The 25,937-nt window shown below is 46.7% G+C and overlaps 1 protein-coding gene across 1 annotated transcript in view; it reads left to right on the top strand.

Annotated features, from left to right (window-relative positions):
- Positions 1 to 4,352: 4,352 nt before the first annotated feature.
- The window catches only part of Triagg1_5702 (uncharacterized protein), a gene marked incomplete at both ends in the record, with an annotated part of 50,808 nt that continues 29,223 nt past the window's right edge, over positions 4,353 to 25,937 (top strand). The window contains 5 exons of the mRNA XM_062900246.1: positions 4,353 to 4,864; positions 4,949 to 5,306; positions 5,378 to 5,579; positions 5,646 to 16,004; positions 16,092 to 25,769. Of these exons, the coding sequence (XP_062755215.1) occupies positions 4,353 to 4,864; positions 4,949 to 5,306; positions 5,378 to 5,579; positions 5,646 to 16,004; positions 16,092 to 25,769 (21,109 nt within the window). The remainder of the gene's footprint in view (positions 4,865 to 4,948; positions 5,307 to 5,377; positions 5,580 to 5,645; positions 16,005 to 16,091; positions 25,770 to 25,937) is intronic.

Below are 25,937 nucleotides of genomic sequence, written 5' to 3'. Positions count from 1 at the left end.
AATCGTTGAGCGACGATGGCTTCTTATAGCTCGTTTACAGAGTATAGTATCCTTCAAATCGCTTCAGTATGTAACAAAGAACTCACAACTGAGCATCTAAAATATGCACGCTATACAATCACTGATCATTTGACCAGCCATATGGATGTCATCGGAATGTCTATATACAAATGTTTGCAAGTTTGAAGAGGCACTCGGACCCTATCTTTTCGGTGGCATCTGCAAAGCTGACATACAAAGACATTTAGGAAGAATGCAGGCTGCGTCTTTGATGAGCTAACCAAACGGAACATCGTAGAAAAGTCGTATTGAACAATGAATATGTCTGCGCGAAAATGGCCAGTGCATCCTATGTACAGTAGTCGGTGTAGAGAGGTGTCTAAACGCATGGCAAGATGCACCATACAAATGGCACGTGAGGCATGTTCAATTGCGCTTCATTGATGATTGTGAGATGCCCAGAAAGTGTGGGATGTCATTAATGAAGGCAATGCGCTGTGTGAAGGTAAATCTAGGATCGTGAACAACTGATATAGAGGCTAATATTCAGTTGACTGAGAGCAACGCTGATGCTTTGGAGGATGTTACACCAATGCACTGCCCAGGCTCTCTCTTTTTCTTGCTAATATGGAATGCCTGCCTATTCATCACCTACCTGTTGTAATTTGGCTGTCCAGCATCTCGTGTTGCCAATAATACATAATACTAGACGAAAATAGACCTCGTAGTAAGTACTAGAAATTTATATAGAGCTATAGTAGCCGAAAATAATGATAATAGTAGATACATGTTCTCAAAGAACAAAATAAATGCCTAATAGTAGTAACAAACGGTGCTCCTCCGCTTCCGGTTTTGAAGCTCTTATGTACTCTGCGCTTGGGCGTCGGATAGCCACCTGAGCAGTGCAACTTGAAGTACTTGACACCTACCCACTGCTAACCTTGCACAGACAATCCTCTTTAATGCAACCAAAAACAAGTGCCTCGTGGTTTGTTCCCAGCATCCATAGCTACCGGATAGCTGGACTTTGTTTTGCGGCTGTCTCAGCCATTGGATGCGGTTTGCCTCGATTTACTTCGAGCGACTCAAATCAACTGTTTGGTTGAGGCGACAAATGTGCTCGATAGTTGCAACCAAGAAAGCAAAAAATTGAACAAATAAATACTGCAACTCAATGAATTTCTCTTATGCTCTTTCTTTACTTTGTATTTTGTATATACATTATATATGCCTTTTTTTTTTTTTTTTTTTTTTTTTTTTTTTTTTTTTTTTTTTTTTTTTTTTTTTTTTTTTTGCATTTGCATTTGCATTTGCATTTGCATTTGCATTTGCATTTGCATTTGCATTTGCATTTGCATTTGCATTTGTTCGGGATTCTAGGGTAAGGTAGGGTATAAGCAGAATTGTAAGCCAAATCACCACCCACTTGGGACAAGGTATTGGTGATTCACAATTTGTTTCTGATGATTCATTTCCATAAGTCAGTGCCTAAACCTATCATTGCTGCCTATTTCATATACTCGCGTTGTACGGTATCCCGCAGGTAGCCACATGTAATTACGCTTAACGCGTGGCGACTATTAGGCTGATGCATGTCTTGAATCCAACCACCGATTCGAGTACAAAAAGTGTCACTGGGCAGAGACAGGCCGCCCTTAGCTTGACCCAGCCTGTAGGAATCCTAGCGGTGTAATGGATTGGTAAACTTGGTTACAAATGAAATTTCCGGATTATCCATGTCCACTGTGCAACTGCTGCTCTACTCCACATACCTATCTGATGTAAGTTCTGACAACAGCCTATAAGTACAGTAAGTAGTAATCCATTGGATAGTAAGAACTCACGACCAAGCCGGGAAAACACGTACTACTAGTAGTAGCTACTGCAGGGGATCCATGTATGTACATACACTTATACGCAGGTAGCCTTATGCAGGGCGACAGCCCCTATAGCCTACATCCTTGAATGTGCGCACTGATGGAGCTGAACATGATCTGTGATGGCCACTCATAACGCGCTGGAGCCGTCCTACATACTTTCATCAGCGTAGCAGGTATTGCAGCCTCCCTGGCCTGGGGCGGGCTAATCACAGCGGCACGGATGCTATCCGCGCAAATACCAGAGTCAAATCAACTACCTGCCGACCGGAATGTTAAATGAGCTCATACCAACGTGCAGTTTGCCCGGGAGAGAACAGCCGCTGGGTGCAAACCCCTTGTGAGATAAAATATGAGTAGTCCTATCCGATGTCCGAGACGCTTGTGGCGGATGAGAATGCCGGCCAATTAGGCGCTATTGGTGACATCTCTGTGTTACGGCTCGCGCAAGATTAAGTAAAATGATATCCGAGATTGACAAGTGAACACCTGGAACAAGTGGCTAGAAATAGAGACGGAGTAGCTGAATCCGGTTCCATGACTGCCTCAGCCTTTTTTGGGTTCCAAGCGTATACCTCCTTTGGTTGATCACGCAACTCCTGTATAAATGGCATTCTTCCCAGAGTAAGGCCCGCTGCGGTATAATATCAAAATGTTGAGCCATCTTAAACTCCATACCTCTCTACTACATATTATACATATAAATACGTGATCTGCTTTCCTACCTGTGTAGTAAAGCACCCTAAAAATGGTAGTATTGTAATACATGCATGGAGCTACATCCAATCACCTAGACGGCTGTGAATGACTGAGTAATTATGACCAGTTACCTGGTAGCTATGGTGTGCTCGGTCAATGGAATATGATCATGACATGCTGCATACGACGATATGTACCACACAATGCTACATCGCTAAATGCAAGGCTTATATAATATCTCGCCGTTGGGCATCGATTGTATCAGATGACGTGAGTATTTCATAGTAATGAAGCTTTTCATGGCGTCTTTTACACACGGAAGCCCTGATGTGGATGAGTTTGTAAGATGACAACTCATCGTGAGCATTCCGGGGTTGGATTGAGCTACGGCATTTGCGCCACTACGTGGAAAGCCAAAGAGTCTAAAAGTTGTACCAAGTACTTCTTGCTCTGCAATACATCTACTGTTGTGATTTGCTTGTCAGTGTACATCGAGGGTATGCAAGGGGCCGTGCTAAGCTGAGTTCCCTGAACTGATCGCCCAGAGGGAGAGCTCTTCGCCACTCATTTCAGCTGTTGGATGATGTTGTTTCAAATTGCGCCATGTAACCACTACATCGAACAACTGTAGAAAGAAGCGTTATGTGAATATCAGTCTCATCCCATCCCATCATGTTAACCCCCTCGGTGTCAATCCTCATCTGAGGCGGTGGGCCTATATGAGAGCTGAGCGAATACATGAGGAAATCTTGTTGAAGTTCACCCTGTAGTCCATTGCGCCGTACAGTTCACAGATACATTCACTCTGAAAGATCAGACTCCGGTCACAGGTGGACTTACATCGCTAAAATCTGGTAGATCTTATTATTATTGTTACGCAAGATGCAATTGAGCGGGCTGAGAGAGGCACTACATATGCATACCTACGCAGGGGCATATCGTTCCTGGCCTATAGGATCTTTGCCTTATAGCTTGTACGCTGGACAGTGATTGGAATTTCCACTTCCGTCCCGCGTCTTCTTTCTTTTTTTCCGGTGAGGCGTATTGTGGCCCGCCGGTAGGCGCCGTGCCACCCTCACCAATAGGAAGTACTCGTACGAGATTTGCGAGCATTCTCAATAGCTGCGAATAGAGGCCACCGGAAGCTGTGTCTTTGCACAATATGCATCATTGGATGGCTTTTTCAGGGTTTGCATCTATTCTGTATATCATCTTACAATCGAGTGTATCACTCTAGCCTACCCAGTTTGTGAGATATATGTACTTGTAGTATTGTAACTGTGCATTTGGTGGCGTGCTCGTGCACAGGTTTGAAGCAACCGCCCTCGACTTTGCATGAAGCATCATGAATACCAAGGCTCTGGAGCTGAATTGGTCTTAGATCCCTAGAAGATTGTTCACCAAAGGGATTGACGCACGGGACAATGGCGGTAAGTCGACTGGGACCCTACCTGTGCACCTGAGCATGGCCGCATCCTAGTAAGTGTTGAAAACTCTGTGAGACATTGACTGACGCGGAGAGTAGGGTACTGTCATTGGCTAGGCCTTGGCCTGCTGTGACAGTAATGTCATCAGGTATTACGAAGTACTCGTAATATGAGTAGGAGCTGTATTGTCTATCCTTGCAAGGAGTTTCCCTTTTATACCATTTGATTCCCACCAACTTCCCACCTAGCCGTTCCAGCAAGCGTCTTGGTCGATACATATACGATATCGGTTGAGTTTATACTTTTTGTTTAATTAATTTGCTTCAAAGTACTAATTACAACTTTTAATATGTCTGGAATTAAGTCTTCGGCCGAAGCGGCTGAGGCTGGAGGTAGCATCAATGCCTCTGTCAACTTCTCCAAGAGCTACAATGGAACTGCAGACCAGTTCCCCATCGCTATCTGTGGAGTTGGTATGCGACTCTCAGGTGGTATCCGCAGTACCGAGGAGTTTTGGAATTTATTGGCCGGTGACCTGGATGCCCGCGGTTCTGCACCTGGAGCCCAGAGTAAAGGGTGTGATATGCGTGGCAGTCGATTAAGTGAAGGTCACGACTCCGTTGATGCATTCTCCTTCACGACTGCTGAGGGACCAGCCAATTTTGGACCATATGAGCAGAAACTCCTCGAACTTACGCGTGAATGCCTAGAAGATGCATGCGAGGTCAGTTATCGCGGAAAGGCTGCGGCTGTAGCTTGCTATCTGGCAATGCCTAGTAATGAAGAACCTGTGTCGAAAGGAGTCGGACACACCTCTATTGCGGACCATGTGTCTCAACAATATGGCCTTCAAGGACCAAGGTAAGCACAGCCCGAGCTTCGAGCTGAATCACTCAATCCCCGTTTTCATCAACAAGTGGTGGCTAACTATCAATGATGTTTCAGCGTAATGATTGAAAATGCGGATCCTTCCGCATCACTGATGGCACTTCATGAAGCGTGTAACACCATGAAGAATGGCGATGCCAAAGCGGCTCTCGTGGCGGGCATCAACTTGATGACCGCCGCGGAGATCGATGCGGATGCTTCTGACAGAGAAGCGGTTGTGGCAGTGTTTCTTAAGCCACTGAATGATGCGGTACGCGATGGAAACCCAATCCAAGCCGTCATATGTGCTACCAACGCATACGACGGCCGTGAGTTTCGAGAATCGGCGAGTTCTGGAGCGAATGTCTATGCAGACATGATACGCGAGGCCTATGATGCCGCTGGGTTGGATCCACGTGATACAGCAGTGATCGAGGTAAGTTTTCTCCCGTCAAAAGAGACAATCCGGTTTTTCTCCCGGAAGAAGTGAGAAACTAACGAATGCAGTGCTACGATGCCGGTTTTGCTGGAAACCAGATCGAGCTCTCGGCCCTTGAACGTGTTTTTGAAGGGAGCGATACCTCTCTTTGCTCCTCTCGCCATGCCATCGGCGACTTGAAAAGTGCTTCGGGCCTTATCAGCTTGATCAAGGCCATGATTTCCATAAAGCATCAAACAATTCTGCCTTCTATGCCAGATGCATCAAACGGTAAGAACCTCAGAGAGCAATGTCTGCTGGTAGTTGGGGAGCCAAAATGCTTACATAATCACACAGGCCAATTTCCAAGCCAGAAGTTCAGTGCGTTTGCAAAACCTCGCGAATTTCCATCTGGTCGAGCTGAGAGAGTCAGCATCAACTATCTTGGAACTGCGGGCATTGGAGCCCACGTTATCGTTGAATCGTATCGAAACAACGATTCTTCAACGAACGAGAATCGCTCTCGCCCAGACCTTGTCCTCTTTTCAGCAGGCAACGCGACTTCTCTCAATCAGCAGATACAGCTTCACCATGATTACGCCAAGGCACACCCGCAACTCGTCTCTGATGTTGCCTATACTCGTGCTTTACGCCGAGAGGCATTCAATCACCGCGCCTTTTCTCTTCTCGGAGTCGATGGAGAATGCCTGAGTACTGCGAACCACGCAAAATGCCCGGCTGAGCCTCCTTCCATCACGATGGTATTCAGTGGCCAGGGAGCGCAGTGGGCAGGCATGGGCAAAGAACTTTTCCAGCTCGATGGATTTCGAAATGACATTAAAAGCATGGACGACATCTTGCGTCAACTGAAGAATCCGCCTTCTTGGACGATTGAAGAGGAAATCCAACGATCATCCACCGACCCTCTATGTCGAATTAATTCCGTGGAAACAGCTTGTACGCTGTCTACCGCTTTGCAGATTGCACTTTTTCATCAATTCGAGCGTATGGGGGCTACGCCAGAGGCTGTCATTGGTCATTCGAGCGGCGAGATTGTAGCAGCCTACGCCTCGGGTTTTCTTACTCTGAAGGGCGCAATTGTTACGGCATATTACTATGGCCATGCCGCTGCGATGAGCACATTCGATGGAACCATGGCGGTGACAGGTCTGAGCGCTGAAGATACCAAAGAGTTCTTGCGTGAAGGCGCCGTTGTGGCCTGTGAAAACAGCCCCATGAGCACAACAATCTCTGGCGACCGCGATGTGATAGAGGAGGTCATGGCTTTGATCAAAATGTCTAGGCCGCAAGTAACCACGCGAAAGTTACATGTCGGCACAGCTTTTCACTCGCACCATATGGATTCAATCTCTTCTAAACTTCTGAGGCTACTAGAAGCTGAGGGAATTGCCTCGCCAGAGCAGCGAACGAGAAAGGCCATTTTTGTGTCGAGCGTCCACAACAGCATTCTCAATGCTGCCGAAGACTTCAGCCCCAAGTATTGGGCCAACAATTTGATCTCACCTGTTCGCTTCTCTTCCGCGGTTTCGTCTCTGCTTAGGACTACCTCTCAGCACAGCTTATTCCTGGAGATTGGACCGCACTCAACTCTCTCTGGGCCACTTTCACAGATATGCTCTACCATCTCTGTACCTTGCAACTATATCTCATCCCAGTTTAGAGAGAAAGATTGTGTGGCAAGCTTCCTATCGGCGATTGGTCGACTTTGGCAGAACTCCGTGGTGTTGAAACTAGGTCCATTGTTCACTGGAAAAGCAATATCTGGACTGCCTCAATACCCATGGAATTACAGCAGTTATGACGATAGTGGTCTCTTGGATACCGAAGAAGTGCCATTATCGGTAACAGATAGACGGGCGCACATCATCACAAGAGCTGCATTGATGACGACTTCGAGCCTCCCAGCTGAAGAAACTCCAAAGACTGAGCTGGAGTTAATCCTGCGAGCTCTTTGGGCAGATGTACTCCGTAATGTGCTTCAGATCCGTATCCAAGATATCGGCAGGCGGCACAATTTCTTCCTCCTTGGTGGCGATTCTCTAACGATGACTGAGCTCGCCACAACTGCTTATCGACATGGGATCCGTCTGTCCCCGATAGACATTATGGAGAACCCTGGGCTGGCACAGATGGCCGCTGTTGCTACTATCGATGAGACTGAGCAATTGGGATATGCTAAGCCATTCAGTTTGATTCCACAAAGCAGCATAGATGGTATCAAAACCGAAATGCAGAAGCAGTGCAACCTCGGTGTCGGAACAATTGAGGATATTTACCCTTGCACGACACTTCAAGAGGGATTTATGGCGCTTGGACTTAGGCAACCTGGATCTTACATTCATCGGCAGGTTTACAAGCTAATGCCGCATGTTGACATTGATCATTTTATGGCCTCTTGGGACGCGGTCATCAGGCACTGCGGCAGTCTACGGTCAAGGATAGCCTTGGTTAACTCCGAAGCATGGCAGGCTGTCATTACAACTGATACTACATGGGAGGCTCCTGTTTCGAATACGGACGTGAATACATATTTGAACGAGACTCGAAGCGTTCCTATGAGTTATGGGGATCGTCTCAGTCGAAACACGCTGTTACACCAGGAGAACGGAGACACATATTTCATCTGGATTGTCCACCATGCTGTTTTTGATGGTCTGAGTATGAAAATTGTACTTGATGCTTTACAAAGATCCTATCTCAGCGCGAACTCCAGCATAGAGGCCTTACCACCATATTCGAACTTCATTCGGTACATTGGGTCGCTCGATTTCGACTCCTCTCGCGAGTACTGGAGGAGAGAATTAGAGGGTTCACAGCGATCCCAATTCCCTACCGCTTCTATAACTGCGAAATCTCAAGATTGTGTTATGAAGAAATCCATACCATTCCAGAACCCAAAAGCAGCAATAACCACGGCAACTATTCTTCGCGCCACCTGGGCTCTTCTTCTTGCTCAGTATTGTGGCAATGACGATGTATGCTTCGGTATGACCTTGTCTGGCCGACAAGCTCCTGTACCCGGCTTAAACGAAATTCCAGGGCCTATGATTGCTACTGTACCTGTTCGAGTCCAGATTGATCGGGAAATGCCAGTTTCCGAATTTCTACAGCATATTCAGTCACATGCGTCTAAAATGGTTGCTCATGAACAGTTTGGACTGCAAAATATCTCTAAGCTTGGGCAAAGTGCTGGGGAGGCTTGTGATTTTGCCAATTTGCTTGTTATCCAACCAATGCAGCATCTCTCTTCAGCAGCTTACTCCTCGTCGGACTCGATTCTTCAACAAGGCATAGAAGAAAAGGCGATATCAGAGGAAGCCATGAGGAACTATTTCAATTATCCGTTAGTTCTTCAAACTCGCGTTGGAGATGATGCGATCGAACTGGAGTTCACTTACTATAACGATGTTTTAACCGAGGGCCAGTTGGAGGCTTTATGTTACCATTTTGAGCATATTACTCAACAGCTCCTTGAACAAGATGATGTTCCTTTAAAGTCTATAACAGTATCCGGCCCCTGGGATCTGCAGCGCGCTATAGAATGCAATAGCGAAGAGCCAGATATTATTTCATCGTGCTTACATCAAGTCATTGAAGACCACGCTCTGGAGCGACCGGACGCGATGGCCGTTCATGCATCCGATTTGACGTTGACCTATAGCCAGCTTAATCTTGCTGCTGATAGACTATCCAGCTATCTTATTGATAATTGTGCGCTTCAGGCACGCGATCTTGTTCATGTCTGTTTCGAAAAATCCGCTTGGTTCTTCGTATCCATCTTGGCGATCAATAAGGCTGGGGCTGCTTGGGTTCCTCTCGACCCCTCTCACCCCCTGCAGCGCCATAAGAAGGTTGTAATGCAGACAAAGGCAAAGCTTGCGTTAGCCTCGCCTAACAACACCCCTCTTTGTGCTGATTTAGTCGACAATGTCGTTGAAGTTTCTGCTACTCTTGACGAGATGCTGATAACCCGAAAACAAGGTAGCAAGAGTCCACGCTCAGTATCCCCAAGTGACGCTTGTTACGTTCTTTTCACTTCTGGAAGCACTGGAACTCCTAAAGGTTTCGTTATGCAGCACAGGGCTCTTTGCACCAGTCAAACTGCTGCCATTAAACGGCTCAGAATGACGTCGGGTATCAGAGTTCTACAATTTGCATCATATGTCTTTGATATGTCAATTGGAGAGACTGTTGGCCCCTGGATTGCTGGCGCTTGTATATGTGTGCCATCTGAAGAAGTTAGAATGAACGGACTTGCTGAGTATATACGCGTGATGAAGATCAATTGGGTATATTCTACTCCTTCATTCTCTCGCACTTTAAACCCGGATGAAATCCCTGGGGTGGAGCTATTGCTTCTTGCTGGCGAGGCTGTGAGTCGCGATATATTGGAGACTTGGGTTGGAAAAGTTCGTCTCATCAACGGATGGGGCCCTGCCGAGACCTGTGTCTTTAGTACACTGCACGAATTCGAATCTCTAGATGACTCTCCTTTGACAATTGGCAGACCTGTCGGTGGTTTCTGTTGGCTTGTTGATCCTGAGAATCCACATCACCTGGCACCCTTTGGAACCATCGGTGAGGTGGTTATCCAAGGACCAACGTTGCTCAGAGAATATCTAGCAGATCCTGCCAAAACCGAATCTACAACAGTTAAGCCTTTGCCGAATTGGGCACCCAACCGCAATTCACACCACTGGGACCGATTCTATAAATCTGGCGACCTATGTAAATATAACTCAGACGGAACGATTGCATTTATTACAAGAAAGGACACTCAAATCAAAATCCGAGGTCTTCGAGTCGAATTAGGTGAAGTGGAGCACCAGATCAAGGCATATCTTGATGGAGTTCATCATGTGATGGTGGATAAAATTGACACAGAGGCTGGCTCGAGTCTGGCTGCCTTCTTTTGCTTCAGTACCGAGACAAGAGTGGTAACTACAGCCGACACCGCTGCAGATGGAGACACTGCAATGTTCCTCCCGATCACAAGCCGGTTGAAGAGCCAAATTGCTGGCATGATTGGACATCTGTCTGTGAACCTTCCAAGATACATGATACCGTCATTATTTGTCCCCTGCAGATATATGCCATCGATTACTTCGACCAAGTTGGATAGGCGTACTTTGAAGCAACATATCGAAATGCTGGATTCTGAGAGCCTGTCCACTTATTCACTTGTTGACACTGTCAAAAATCCACCAGAGACAGCAATGGAGAGTAAGCTACAAGCCATTTGGGCAAAGAGGCTGAACATGCCACTGGAGTCTATTGGAAGAGATGATAGCTTCTTGCAAATCGGCGGTGACTCCATCACTGTAATACACTTTGTGGCTGATGCTCGCCAAGCCGGAATCTCACTCACTGTCAAAGACGTCTTCGACGACCCAAGGCTATGGAAAGTAGCTGCTGTCGCCGACAAGATGAACGGAGATTCCAAGATTTGCAGCGTTGCACCTTTCGAACTATTTAAACAACATCACACCGACTTAACTATGAGAGAGGAACTGCTCAAGCAATGCGATTTGGCTAGCTGGGATCTTGTAGAAGATGCATTTCCCTGTACTAAGCTACAAGAAGGATTGATGGCGCTCACTGCGAAACAACCAGGAGCGTATGTCGCGAAAATGATATTCAAGCTTGCTAAAAGTGCCAATATCGACCATTTTAAGGCTTCTTGGGATCGTACAGTCGCTCTCTGCAGTAATTTGCGTACGAGGATTGTTCAGCTCAATAGCGCATCGTCTCTCCAAGTTATTGTCAAAGAGCCTGCGCGGTGGGAATCGACTGATAATCAGAATATGGATGATTTCCTAAGATGTGCGAGTGACATCCACATGTCCCATGGATCACCTCTATCCCGTTTCGCACTCGTCAATGATGACAATGGCGATCACTATTTTGTCTTTATTTCGCATCACTCCGTGTTCGATGGATGGTCTCTAGCTCTTGTGGTCAAGACTTTCCACTCGATATACCATAATATCGAGGCACCGATGCTGGGCACATACTCTAACTTCGTACAGTACACGCTTCAACTTGACTTGTATAGTTCGGAAAAGTTCTGGAAGACGCAATTAGCTGGAGCAAGGCGAGCTGTGTTTCCTTTACCGAGAGATGATATTATCAACACCAAATCCGAAAGGAACATAAGTATCTGCGCAAGGGAAATTAAAACCCCAAAGTCAACCAATGGGGCAATTACCACAGCAACGTATCTTCGAGCCGCTTGGGCGATTCTTCTGGCACGATACTGTAGTACAGATGATGTTTGCTTTGGTGCCTCGGTTTCTGGTCGAAATGCTCCACTTGCAGGTGTAGAGAATGTCCTTGGCCTGGTTGTTGCTACACTTCCTATAAGAATTCGGTTGAACCCAGACAAACTATTATCAGAATTTCTTAGCGATGTTCAGAGGCAGTCAACGGAAATGGTGATGCACGAGCAATTTGGGCTACAGAACATAGCTAAACTTGGCTCAGATGCGAAAGACGCCTGTAACTTTACCAGTCTCATGATCGTTCAGCCGAAAGAAATAACCAGTGGGTTTGACGGGGATGACGCAATCATTGTTTCCACAAGAACAGAGCAACGGCTTGCATGGAGGTCAATGGAGGACTATTTCAACTATCCTCTCAATCTGCAATGCCACCTGGGTGATAATACTGTCGAACTAGAGTTCGTCTATAATGCGGACGTTATATCTGAATCGCAGGTTCTGGCATTAACTCATCAGCTTGACCACATCACCCGGCAGCTCGTATCTCTGGGCAAAGAGAAGTTGCTTCGTGATGTGGCTATAGCAGGGCCTTGGGATCTACAGCAGAGCAGGGATTGGAATGCCCACGAAGTCGTGATCGAAGAACGTTGTATGCATGATATCATATCCAAACGGGCACAGTCGTGTCCCGGTGATGAAGCTTTGTACTCGTCGGAAGGGTCACTTAACTATGCTGCCCTGGAGCATCTTTCTGACCTCGTCGCATATCAACTTGTGCAACACGACGTCCAGCCGGAAACAGTGGTGCCGTTTTGTATGGAGAAATCTATATGGGCCGTCGTCGCCATGATCGGTATTTTAAAAGCTGGTGGTGCGTTTATGCCACTTGATCCTTCGCATCCGGAGTCACGACGATTGGCCTTGATTCAGGAGGTCAATGCCAAGGTGATAATTACTTCACCATCTACAACCTCATCGTGTGAAGGAATGGCTCAGCACATCGTCCAGATTTCCTCCTCCCTGTTGACAGATGCTCCTAAAACCACAAAAGCCTATCATGAACTAAGCAATTACAAGAAGCCCGAGCCTCACAATGCGGCCTACGTCCTCTATACTTCTGGCTCTACAGGAAAACCTAAAGGTCTGATCATGTCGCACTCTGCTGCTTGCACTTCCCTATTGCGTCACCCTGAGAAGTTCAGCATTGACAAGTCTACCCGAACATTCCAATTTGCAACCTACGTATTTGACGTGTGCATTTTGGAGATATTCGTTTCACTCTTTGTCGGAGCTACCGTTTGTGTTCCCACAGAAACCGAGAGAGTGGGCAACACATCGCGATTCATGACAGAAGCCCGGGTCACCTGGACATGTTTGACGCCTTCATTCATTGGAACGATCGACCCTGATACTATTCCAACTCTACAGACCCTCTGCATTGGTGGAGAGGCTCCCACAAGAGATATCTTGAGCAAATGGCACGGACGAGCTGTGCTTATCAATGCCTATGGTCCTGCGGAAGCTTGTGTAGATGTTGCCGGGCATGTATTCAAGTCACAGGACGATTCGCCTACAAATATTGGACGTCCGTTTGCTCACAGACTTTGGATCGTGGATCCGGACAATCACAATCGCCTCGCCCCGATTGGATGCATCGGCGAATTGGTTATAGAGGGTCATGCAATTGCACGTGGCTACATCAACAACGAGGAAAAGACAAAAGCGTCCTTTGTCGATGACTTAGAATGGCTACCCAGTGTTACATCTAGCAGTAGACCTAGAGTCTATAAGAGCGGCGACCTTGCAAGATTCAACCCCGATGGAACAATCGAGTTCTTTGGACGGCAAGATACTCAAGTCAAGATACGTGGTCAGCGTCTGGAACTCGGCGAGATTGAGTACAATATCAAGGCCAAACTTGCAGATGTGCAGCATACTGTAGTAGACCTCATCGAGCGTGAAGCTGGCAAGATGATCATTGCTTTTATCACGTTCAAGAGCCACTTGTGTGACACTACGGCAGATGTTACCGACCCTTACGGCAACTTTATTAAAGATGAACAACTCGTTTCTTCTTTCCAAGATCTTATGCTTGAACTACGACGTGTGTTACCAGGCTATATGATCCCAAGTATCATCTTCCCTCTCCGGGAACTTCCCTATACAGCCTCAAATAAGATCGACAGAAGGATGCTTCGTGAACTTGCGACAAACATGCCCCGCGAAGTGTTGTCAGAATTTTCGATAGCTGCCCAAGATAAGGTATCACCAACCACTGAAATGGAGTTGAAACTTCAAAGTCTGTGGGCTCGGGTCTTGTATATCAACGCTGCAGAAATATCTAAGTTTGACAGCTTTTTGGAAATTGGCGGCGATTCAATTTCCGCAATTTACCTGTCGAATCTTGCTGCAAAAGAGAATATACAACTTGCCATCGCAGACATTTTCAAAGACTTTCAGCTGGCCTCGATGGCTACCTCGATGGTTATTGGACACGAAACGACTACCGATGTCCAACCCTTTGGTATGATCGAGGAGACACGGCGGAAATCTCTAACTAGTGCCATTCGCCGACAATGTCAGCTTTCAAGAGAACAAAATCTTGAAGATTTATATCCTTGTACACCGCTACAGGAAGGCCTTATGGCTTTGACTGCCACACGGCCTGGTTCTTATATCGCCAAGCGGGTGTACAAGCTGATGGAGAACATTGACCTGGGTCGTTTCAAACAATCTTGGGAACAAACTGTTAGGGCCTGCAGCAACTTGAGAACAAGGATTGTGCTGGACGGAGATGTGCCGCTACAAGCTGTGGTGTCCCATGCTACGTGCTGGGACGAGACTGATGCACAAACCCTCAACGATTACATGAATGAGATTGAGAACATCGATATGACGTATGGATCTCGCCTTTCGCGGCATTCGATAATTAGCACTCCCAATGGACCAACGTACTTTGTTTGGGTTGCGCATCATGCAATCTTTGACGCATGGACTATGCAGATCAACATTGACGTCCTTCAGCGTTCTTACGCCCAAGATTCTCTCCCGACTCTTCGCCCATTCGCAAACTTTGTCCAATACGTCTCACAATTGGACCAGGAAGCGGCTATGAATTACTGGACTGAGGAGCTAGAAGGTGCCCAAAGGGCTTCATTCCCACCACCAAAGCTGGCAACTGAATCAGACACGTCAGCGGCTCAAGGAATCCAAATTATGAAGAGAAACTTTACGATTCCAACCCAAATTAACTCATCTATAACGAAGGCTACTGTACTTCGGGGCGCCTGGGCACTCGTCCTCAGTCTGCACTGTGAGACTGACGATATCTGCTTTGGTACAACTATGTCAGGTCGACAGGCGCCAGTTCAAGACTTGATGGATATGGCTGGCCCTACGATCACCACAGTCCCTGTGAGAATCCGCCTTGATCGTACGCAGCGCGTTTCTGAGTTCCTGCAAAATCTCCAGACCCAAGCCAGTGAGATGGTGGCTTATGAACAGTTCGGCCTTCAAAACATGTCAAAGCTCAGTGCTAGTGCCAAGGACGCTACTGACTTCACCAGCTTGTTTGTTGTTCAGGCAAGTCAGCAGCAACAACAGGTCGAAAATCATGATAGGAAGCTTTTTGCACCTAATTTGAATGACGAGACAAGTATTGAGAACTGGATGCAAAGCTTTTTCAATTATCCATTGACGGTGGAATGCGATCTGGTTGATAACCAAGCGGTTCTAACGCTGTACTACGATGGCGATATACTGTCCGATCACCAGCTTCAATGTCTTTGCAATCAGTTTGAGCAGATTATTCAACAATTACTTTCTCGATACGAAGAGCCGCTCAATACTCTGTCCATGACCAGCCAGTGGGATATTCAATTCGCCCGTGCTGCTAACCCCAACGCGCCTCAAGTTGTTGATACTTGCATCCACACACTTATCGAAGAACGAACAAAAATAAACCCGGATTCTGCTGCAGTTTGTTCTTGGGATGCTGATTTCACTTATTTTGAACTGGATGAGAATGCCAATAGGCTGGCTAATTATCTGATGAATGTGTTGAAAGTGAAAGCTGGCGACCTAGTCATGGTTTGCTTTGACAAATCTGCCTGGTTTGTTGTAGCGATCTTGGCTATCAACAAGATTGGTGCTGCTTGGGTACCCATTGATCCATCGCATCCAACTGAACGTCACCAAAGTATTGTTAAGCAAACTGGATCAACTTTGGCTCTTTGTACGCCTTCGAATTCGCTCAAGTGCAGCCGACTAGTTGCAAAAGTCCTTGAAGTGAACGCGGAATTCATTTCCGAGCTCCGAGATATTGAAGCATATGCAGGCAAACCCGATGTGAAAGTCAGTTCTGATGATGTTTCATATATAATTTTCACATCCGGATCGACGGGCGTTCCCAAGGGTGTTGTCATCCAGCACAGAGCCATTTGCAGCAGCCAGGTTGCTCTGAGTCAGAGACTCGGTATGCATGATGGCGTTCGAATGCTTCAATTTTCCTCATTTGTGTTCGATGCATCGATTTTCGAAATACTATCTCCACTCATTTCAGGCGCTTGTGTTTGCATCCCTTCGTGGGAGATGCAAATCAACTCATTGCCCGCTTTTATCCGAGATGTCAATGCTACTTGGGCATGTTTGACTCCCTCGGTTGCCAGTATCCTTAAACCTCAAGATGTGCCCAGCTTAGAGCTTGTTACAATTGGTGGTGAAGCGCCGAGCAAAGAGGTCTTTAATACCTGGCTAGGTAAAGTACGGCTGTTTAATGCCTGGGGTCCTACCGAAACAGCTGTCATCGCCACAGTTCACGAAGTCAAATCTACCTCTATCCAGGGATCGCATTTAACTATCGGTCAACCCATCTGTGGCAATTGTTGGATTGTTGATCCTGAAGATCCAACTAAATTGGCCCCTGTGGGAACGGTTGGTGAGATAGTTGTCCAAGGACCGAATTTGCTACGAGAATATCTTGCGGATCCAGAGAAAACAGCTGCTGCCACGGTCAACTCCCTCCCACAGTGGACTCCAAATCGTGAACTATGGAATCGATTCTATCGAACCGGAGATTTGGCCGTTTATAATTCTGACGGCACCATAAAGTACTGCAGCCGCAAAGACGGGCAAATTAAAATACGTGGCTTGCGTATAGAGTTGGGAGAAATTGAACACCACATTCGCAAGAACATGGATACACCGGGCCAAGTAGCCGTCGAAGCGCTCAGGAGTGAAGCTGGTACTAATCTAGTTGCATTCGTATGCCAGAATAGTGATACTATTCCAGCAACTATGACCAATAACATGACTAGTGGAGATATCGTTCTTCCTTTGACCGACGAGCTGAAGAGCAGCTTAGGAGCCTTGCGCGGTTCTTTAATATCTTCGCTACCGGGCTATATGGTGCCAACTTTCTTTGTTCCGTGCAAGAAGATGCCACTAGTGACGTCTTCTAAATTGGACAGAAAATCACTGCTCCGCCTTGCTGCTGTACTAGATGTGCAATGTCTTGAGCAGTATTCGTTATGTGCGGTGAACGAGGTCAAATCTCGCCCAGAAACAAAAATGGAACTCGATCTGCAGAAAATTTGGGCGGAAGTCTTGAAGATACCTGTTCAGTCAATTGGCAGACACGACAGCTTCTTGGCAATTGGTGGTGATTCTATTGCAATCATTCGTCTTATTGCCTTGGCTCGCGATTATGGTATTGAGCTTCGAGCCAGTGACATCTTTAAAGATTCTCGGCTCTCTTCTGTTGCTCTCCAAGCAGTTTCTATTGACGTTGTGTCAAATCGTTCCGAAGTAGCAAAGCCATTTAGCCTTTTACAACAACAGGTTCGAGATCATCTCTCAACGGCTCGAATGAGGAAGGAGCTGAATTTGGTCCATTCGATGGACATTGAAGATGCATATCCTTGCAGCCACCTGCAGGAAGGTCTCATGGCCCTGGCCGTGAAGCAGCCTGGATCGTATATGACGAGCTTTCACTATCGCTTATCAGACCATGTGGATGTCTCCAACTTCAAAACAGCCTGGGAGAAAACGGTGCAACTGTGTGGCATTCTCCGAACAAGGATTGTCCACTTCAATGGCTCGTCGATCCAAGTAGTGATTAATAGCGATACTTGGGATGATACAGACGGTATGACAGTAGCGTCGTATCGCCAGTCAATCCAAGATGTAAAAGCGGAATATGGGTCTCGCCTTTGCCGTTATGCGTTGATCCGAGAGAAGAATAATCAGATACATTTCATCTGGACCATGCACCATGCGATATTTGACGGCTGGTCTATCCGAGTTTGTCTTTACACGCTTTTTGACGTGTATAAAGGACTGAACGTGGCACGATTGACGCCTTATTCTCGATTTATTGAATACACCATGGAACTCAACTTCCAGTCCGCTTCTGATTACTGGGCAGAGCAGCTTCGTGATGCTAAGAAGGCCTCGTTCCCTCCCGCTGCTAGCAAAGATCAATCGGAACCTTCGAACGGCGTTCGATCTATGGTTATGAATATTGATCTTCCAGAATTAAGCATACCAGGCGTCACAAGAGCTACAGTTCTTCAAGCGACGTGGGCTGTTCTTCTTGCACGCTATTGCGATAGTGACGATGTCTGCTTTGGCACAACGATATCAGGCCGACAAGCCCGGATGCCTGGGATAATAGATATGCCGGGCCCAGCGATTGCAACAGTCCCCATGCGAATCCGAGTCGATCAGCAGAAATCAGTCACTACATTCCTGAATCAAGTCCAGGAGCAAGTCCTTGGGATGGTGGAATTTGAACAATTCGGCCTACAAAACATTCGCAAGCTGAACAGCGATGCCAAAGATGCCTGCGAGTTCTCTAGCTTATTAGTTATCCAGCCGAAAGAGGCTTTGGATCCTTTAAGCACTGGTGATGCAATTCTTACTTCAGTTGATCAGAAACTTAGCACTGGTGAATATGCCCATCAGAATTATTTTAGCTATCCACTCGTTATTCAGGGACACCTGCACGATGACTCCACCCAACTTGTTCTCATCTACAACACTGCAGTCCTCTCTGAAGAGCAAATTGTGGCATTATCGCACCAGTTTGAGCATTTAGCTAAGGAGCTTGTCCTGAATTTGCAGTCGAATATTGGCGCCATCACAATTGCTTCTGCTTGGGATCGCCACAAGGCCGTTTTGTTTAATCCCGAGGTGCCAGAAGTAATAGAAAATTGCTTCCATCAGCTTTTTGAAAGGCAAGCTCTAGAGACACCAGATGCCATGGCCATCTGCGCTTGGGATGGTAGCTTCACCTATGCGGAATTGGACAGCGCAGCGAATCGTCTAGCGCATCATCTGATGGCTCAGCATAGAGTTAAACTAGATGAACTCATCCACGTTTGCTTCGACAAGTCAGCTTGGTTCTTTGTATCAATTTTAGCGATCAACAAAGCCGGTGCTGCATGGGTCCCCCTTGATCCATCCCATCCTTCAGAGCGACTTCGCCAAATTGTTACGCAAACAAAAGCCCAAATTGTACTGACATCAGAAATTCATGCGGCACTATGCAGCGGACTTGTGCCACTGGTGGTTGAGGTCTCAGGATCTCTTGATCGGCAGTTATCAAGCAATGATGGATATAGCTCAAGCTCACCGGTCACCAAGGTGTCACCCAATAACGCAGTATACGTCCTGTTTACATCCGGCAGCACTGGTATCCCGAAGGGTCTTGTCATAGAACACCGGTCCGTCTGCAGTAGTCAGAAAGCCATCATTAAGCGACTTGGTCTTCATTCGAACGTTAGGATGCTTCAGTTTGCAGCATTTGTATTCGATCTCTCCATAGGAGAAATAATTTCACCACTTATATCAGGCGCCTGCGTTTGCGTCCCTTCGGAGCACACCCGTATGAATGACATTGCAGGCTTCATTCGAGAGACTGGTGTGAACTGGGCTTACCTAACACCGTCTTTTATTAGAGTCTTGAAACCAGAAGACGTCCCTACTCTAGAGCTACTTCTCCTCTGTGGAGAGGTAACTCCACGAGATGTTTTTAACACTTGGGTGGGCAAGGTGCGATTTATCAGTGGCTGGGGTCCAGCTGAGACATGTGTGTTTAGTACTTTGCATGAATGGAAGTCGGAATCCGAATCCCCATTGACTATAGGAAAGCCCGTCGGAACATTCTGCTGGATCGTTGACCCCGAGCGCCCTGATCAGTTGGCTCCCATTGGAACCGTTGGTGAAGTTATGCTGCAAGGTCCAACACTTCTACGCGAATACCTTGATGATCCTGAGCGGACAAGATCATCTGTTATTACATCACTGCCCAATTGGGCATTGCAAAGAGCGCCTCAATGGACGCGCTTTTATAAATCAGGTGATTTGGCCATGTATAACCCGGACGGAACCATTGAGTTCTGCAGCCGCAGAGATACTCAGGTAAAGATTCGTGGTTTACGCGTTGAACTTAGCGAAGTCGAACATCGAATTCGCGAAAGCTTGGAAGGCATTCGTCAAGTTGCTGTCGATATATCAACTTCTGATGGCGGCACTAACTTGGTCTCATATCTGTGCTTCAGTGAAGAGACTCGTTCATCGTCGAACTCAAAGGCTATTCTAGATGACATATTTATGCCACTTACAGCTGAATTCAAACCATTGCTTGCCGCTATGATAGGACAGCTGAAAGTGATGCTTCCCAATTATATGATCCCCACTCTTTTCATCATATGCAAATACTTGCCTTCGATCACATCCACGAAACTCGACAGAAAGGCCCTTCGTCAGATGGTATCTCTGCTAAGTTATGACCAAATGTCGATGTATTCACTACTAGATGGTACCAAACGACCTCCAGAAACGGCAATAGAACGAAAGCTCCAATCAATCTGGGCATCCATTTTAAGAATACCAGTCGATTCTATTGGTCGCGATGATAGCTTTTTACAGATTGGTGGAGATTCAATCTCAGCTATACACCTCGTGTCTAAAGCAAGAGCTAATGGCATTCATCTAAACGTGAAGGACGTTTTCGACGATTCAAGGTTGCTCATAATTGCATCAAAGGCAATTCTAAGTAACAATATTGAGAAAACGGACGAAATCACATCGCCATTTAGCCTTCTACCAGAGTTGACTAGAGATGTCATCATCAGACAAGCAGCTGATCAATGTGATATATCACAAAGTGCCATTGAAGATGCATATCCATGCACGTCTTTGCAAGAGGGCCTCATGGCATTATCAGTAAAGCAGCAAGGATCATATGTGGCCAAATATGTCTACAAACTTCCAAATCACGTTGATATTGAGCGTTTCAGGGCTTCCTGGAATAAAACTGTCGAGCTATGTGACGCTCTACGTACGAGAATAATTCTCTTTAATGGTTCATCGATCCAGTTATTGGTCAAAGATTTGTTACACTGGAGAGCAACAGATAACGAGACCCTCTCTTCCCTTCTCCGCTCAGACCGGTACTCTCATATGACTTATGGCACCCCTCTTTGTTGGTATGCAATTCTGCACGATACAGAGGCTAACTATTTCATCTGGTCTGCTCATCATGCCATTTATGACGGATGGACAATTCAAATCATCATGAGTACCCTGGAGTCTGTTTATCGAAAGACAGATATGGAACCATTGCACCCGTACAGTGGATTCATCAAATACACTTTATCTCTCGAGCACGATGCTGCGACCAAGTTTTGGCACAACGAATTGCGTGGTTCTAAACGAGCCACATTCCCACTCCTTAACGGACCAAATGCTGTTAACGACGACCAATCTACCCAGGTGCACCGACGAACTATTTCTATGCCTCATAGAGAACGGTCGTCAATTACTAAAGCTTCCATTCTGCGTGCAGCTTGGGCAATTGTTCTTGCCCGCTACAGCGGCAGCGACGATATCACCTTTGGCACAACTGTTTCTGGTCGTCAAGCACCAGTCCATGGTATAGAAGTGATGCCAGGGCTGGCAATTGCCACTGTGCCGGTCCGCATTCACCTTGATACTCAGGCGAAGGCTTCCGATTTCCTTCTCGGTGTTCAGAACCAAGCCACAGCCATGGTTCCATTCGAACAGTTCGGAATACAAAATATAGCAAATGTGAGCTCTGACTCGAAGGCAGCTTGCAATTTCTCTAGTTTACTCGTTATTCAACCCCCCACCTCCTCAGGAGACGATTCCGAGGATGCAATACTCTTGTCTGGAGGGGCTGAGAGGGCTTTAACTGAAGACACGATGGAATCATACTTTAACTATCCTCTTGTTCTTATCTATGGAATAGCTGGTGACAACGTGGAACAGCGCCTATTCTTCAATCCAGCAGTGTTGACAGAGAAGCAAGTCGAAGCGCTTTCATACCAGATTGAGCACGTCGTTCAGCAGCTTGCTCATGATGTGTGTCTTGAGCAAATCTCTCTTGTCGGAGACTGGGACATTAAGCATGCTGTGGATTCGCAATTGCCGATATCTTCTACGCAATCTTGTACCCACTGGCTGATTCAGGATGCCATCCGCACCCACCCAGATTCACCCGCCGTGGCGTCGTGGGACGGTGAACTTACCTATGCTGAGCTTGGAACCCTAGTTTCTCGCTTATCTATAAAGCTTCAACAGCTTGGCATAGGTCCAGAGGTGCTTGTGCCTGTGTGCTTTCCTAAGTCTATATGGGCTGTTGTGACGATGATTGCAGTGGAAATGGCAGGCGGTGCTTTTGTCCCGCTTGACCCGAAAGCACCACAAACTCGTCTTAGAAGCATTCTGAATGACATCAAGGCTACAATTGCTCTTACAAGCCCTTGCTGTGAGTCCACGATGCAAGACCTAGATGTTTCCACTGTTGCCATCGATGGTCATTTCTTAGACACTTTGCCTGAGACTACTGTCTCCTCACAACACCCCGGAAGCCCTTCTGATGCAGCTGTTGTTTTGTTCACGTCTGGTAGTACTGGTAAACCGAAAGGCATGGTTATTCAGCATGACGCTCTCTGTTCTTCAGCAGCTGCTTACGGACACGGTCTTCAAATTGAGCCTGGTACACGCGTTTTTCAGTTTTCTGCTTACACCTTTGACGTCGGTGTTTTGGATACCTTAGTTACCCTGATGCGCGGTGGCTGCCTTTGCGTCCCGTCAGACCATGATCGACTTAATGACCTCCCTGGCGCCATCAACAAGACCAAAGCCAACTGGGTTTTCCTTACACCTACAGTGGCGGACCTTGTCAATCCTGCTGATGTTCCGACACTCCGTGTGGTTTGCCTTGGAGGAGAGGCGATAAGCCAGAAAACTGCCGACAGGTGGAAAGATTACACAGAGCTGCACGGTCTCTACGGCCCAGCCGAGGCTTCTATTTGCGCCTGGAATTCGACTGTCGGACGATCAGGCAAATCGACCAATCTGGGCAGACCACTTTCAAGTGCTTTCTGGGTTGTCGAGCCCAGTGATATCCACAGCCTTGTTCCTGTTGGCTGTATCGGAGAGTTACTCATCCAAGGCCCGATGCTGGCGCGAGGATATCTGAATGTCCGCGCAGAGCAAGCAGCAAATTGGATTGAAGACTTTACAGCAGACTGGCTACCCCATGGCTTTCCCAACAGAGCTTATCGAACCGGCGATCTCGTGCGGCGCAATGCTGATGGAACTTTTGACTATATCGGCCGTAAAGACACGCAAGTTAAACTCCATGGTCAGCGTGTAGAGCTTGGAGAAATCGAATCGCAGATCCAAAGAGCGCTTCCAGCAGAAATGACTGCTATTGTTGACATTGTCAAGTCTCAAGATGAGCAGCGCCATGTTAATCTCCTGGCTTTCTTGTGGTATACGCATGAAACTATACTAAACAGGCAATCGCCATTGAAATTGATCAGTACCCTATCTGAAACACAGAAGATATTGATTTCCAACATAGACATGGCCTTGTCAACTGCTCTGCCCTCTTATATGATTCCATCATCCTATCTTATCTTCGATGGCAAACCTGATAACACGACATCTGGGAAAGTCAACCGTCGTGCTCTATCAGAGCTTGCCCAAAACATTACAAATCAGGAACGCTCTCAATTTGCCCCTGGAACAGAGGAGAGGGAAGCTCCAACTAAGCCTATGGAACTCAAGCTTCGAGATCTTTGGGCTGAAGTCCTTCATATCAAGACAGACGATATCAGCAAAAGGGATAGCTTTTTGCGTATTGGTGGTGATTCCATTAGTGCAATCCGGCTCGTTACTCTAGCCCAGCAGCATCATATTTGCCTTAGTGTGGCCATAATTTTCCACAATCCACAACTGGAAGAAATGGCCAGCGCTGTGTCTGTGAATGCAGACGTTCTCGTTGATGACATACAACCTTTTGGTCTATGTTCAAATAGTCAGAAGGAGGCCATTACTGAGATAGCGCGCAACCAATGCTCATTGCCGCACGCTGTTCTTGAAGATGCCTATCCCTGTACTAGCATGCAGGAGGGCCTTATGGCTCTCGCTCTTAAGCAACCGGGCTCTTATATTGCCAAATTCGTTTATCGACTACCACGCCATGTTAACGTTGATAATTTTAAGAAAGCGTGGGCACGGACGACTGAAATTTGCACCAATCTTCGTACGCGAATTATTTACGTTGATGGGGCACACATTCAAGTCGTATTGAAAGATGAATTCAACCTTTCCTCTATTCGCGGTCAGAATCTCAACGAAGTCATTCGATTGCATAGCTCCATTGAAATGAGTTGCGGTTCAAATTTATCTCTATCTACCTTAGTCGAGGAGGAGAACGGGCAATGCTATTTCCTATGGGCAATCCATCATGCTGTGTTTGACGGTTTGTCTAATCAAAACATCTTAACAATACTCCAAAAAGTGTATTCTGGGATGGAGGTATCTCCTCTACCGCCATACTCGCGTTTTATTCGTTACATGAGATCTTTGAATGCGGATAATGCTAAACGTTATTGGAACACACAGCTCGAGAAGAGCAAGCGTGCGATTTACCCATCGCTAACCGATGCTCGGGCTTCGGCGGGTACGACCAACATCTTTGAGAGATCATTTAAGCTCCCCAATCTGCCTGCCTCGAATACAACGACTGCAACCCTGATTCGAGCGGCTTGGGCCTTGGTTCTCTCGCGGTACTGTGATACAGATGACATCTGTTTTGGTATGACAATTTCAGGCCGGCAGGCACCAGTCCCCGACGTAATGAACATGGTTGGGCCTATACTTGCCACAGTCCCAATCCGAATTCGTTTCAACTTAGATCAGTCTGTTTCTGGTTACCTTCAAAGCGTGCAAGATCAGGCATTAGAGATGATCCCCTTTGAGCAATATGGCTTACCAAACATTATGAAGTTGGGTGAAGATATCAAGGAAGCTTGTCGATTCTCCAGCCTTCTTATTATCCAGCCAATGCAGGAGACGATGAATGAAGACAGCGACGCTATTCTTGTGACTGCAGATCAAGAAATAGATGCGCCTGCCGATTCTGTTCAGAATTTCTTTAGTTATCCATTGGTTGTCCAAGGACATCTTTCCAAGGATAGAATTAAATTGTCAATCGTCTATGATGATAACGCACTTGTTGAAGCTCAAGCTGAAGCCTTGGCCCATCAACTGAGTCATGTCATATGCCAGCTTACATCGCTACACGATGCACCTCTACGAGAGGTAGCTCTCTTTTCTCCTTGGGATCTCAAGAAGGCTATTGCGGTCAACCACGAAATACCTCAATTCATGGACACCTGTCTTCATACGCTCATCGAGATCCAAGCTGATCAACGCCCCAATGCAATCGCTGTTTCCGCGCCAGATGGAGAATTTACGTACAGTCAGCTGAATAGTGCCGCCAATCGCTTAGCCCATCACCTTATCGAAAGATATTCTGTTCAAGTCGAAGATCTCATACACGTATGCTTCGAAAAATCGATCTGGCACATCATTTCAGTCATCGCCATCAATAAAGTCGGTGCAGCTTGGGTCCCGCTAGATCCCTCTCATCCTAAGCAGCGTCTCCAGCAAATTGTTGGCCAGACAGGCGCCAAACTTGCATTAGCTTCCTCAAGTCACACCGCGTTATGTGCCAAGGTCATCAAGAATGTACTTGAAGTGAACAGCACAATTGATGATCAGTTGGTGAACGCGGGAGTCAGTTCAAGCAATCCAGCTGCGCCAGTATCTCCTCACAATACCGTATATGTCCTGTTCACTTCAGGCTCCACTGGTACACCGAAAGGTATCGTTTTGGAGCATGCGGCCGTATGCACTGGTCTGTATGCTATATCAAAAAGGTTGGGATTACCAGCCAGTGCTCGAATGCTGCAATTTTCTGCCTTTACTTTTGATGTATCTGTGGGCGAAATTTTCACTTCGTTGATTTCAGGCGCTTGTGTCTGTATTCCATCAGATTGGACAAGAATGAACAATATCACTGGTT

Source organism: Trichoderma aggressivum, assembly GCF_033847375.1.
Source record: "Trichoderma aggressivum f. europaeum strain CBS 100526 chromosome Unknown scaffold_021, whole genome shotgun sequence".
Taxonomy (NCBI): Eukaryota; Fungi; Ascomycota; class Sordariomycetes; order Hypocreales; family Hypocreaceae; genus Trichoderma; species Trichoderma aggressivum.
The sequence above is the reverse complement of the archived record's forward strand: the minus strand, read 5'-3'. Positions and strand labels throughout refer to the sequence as shown.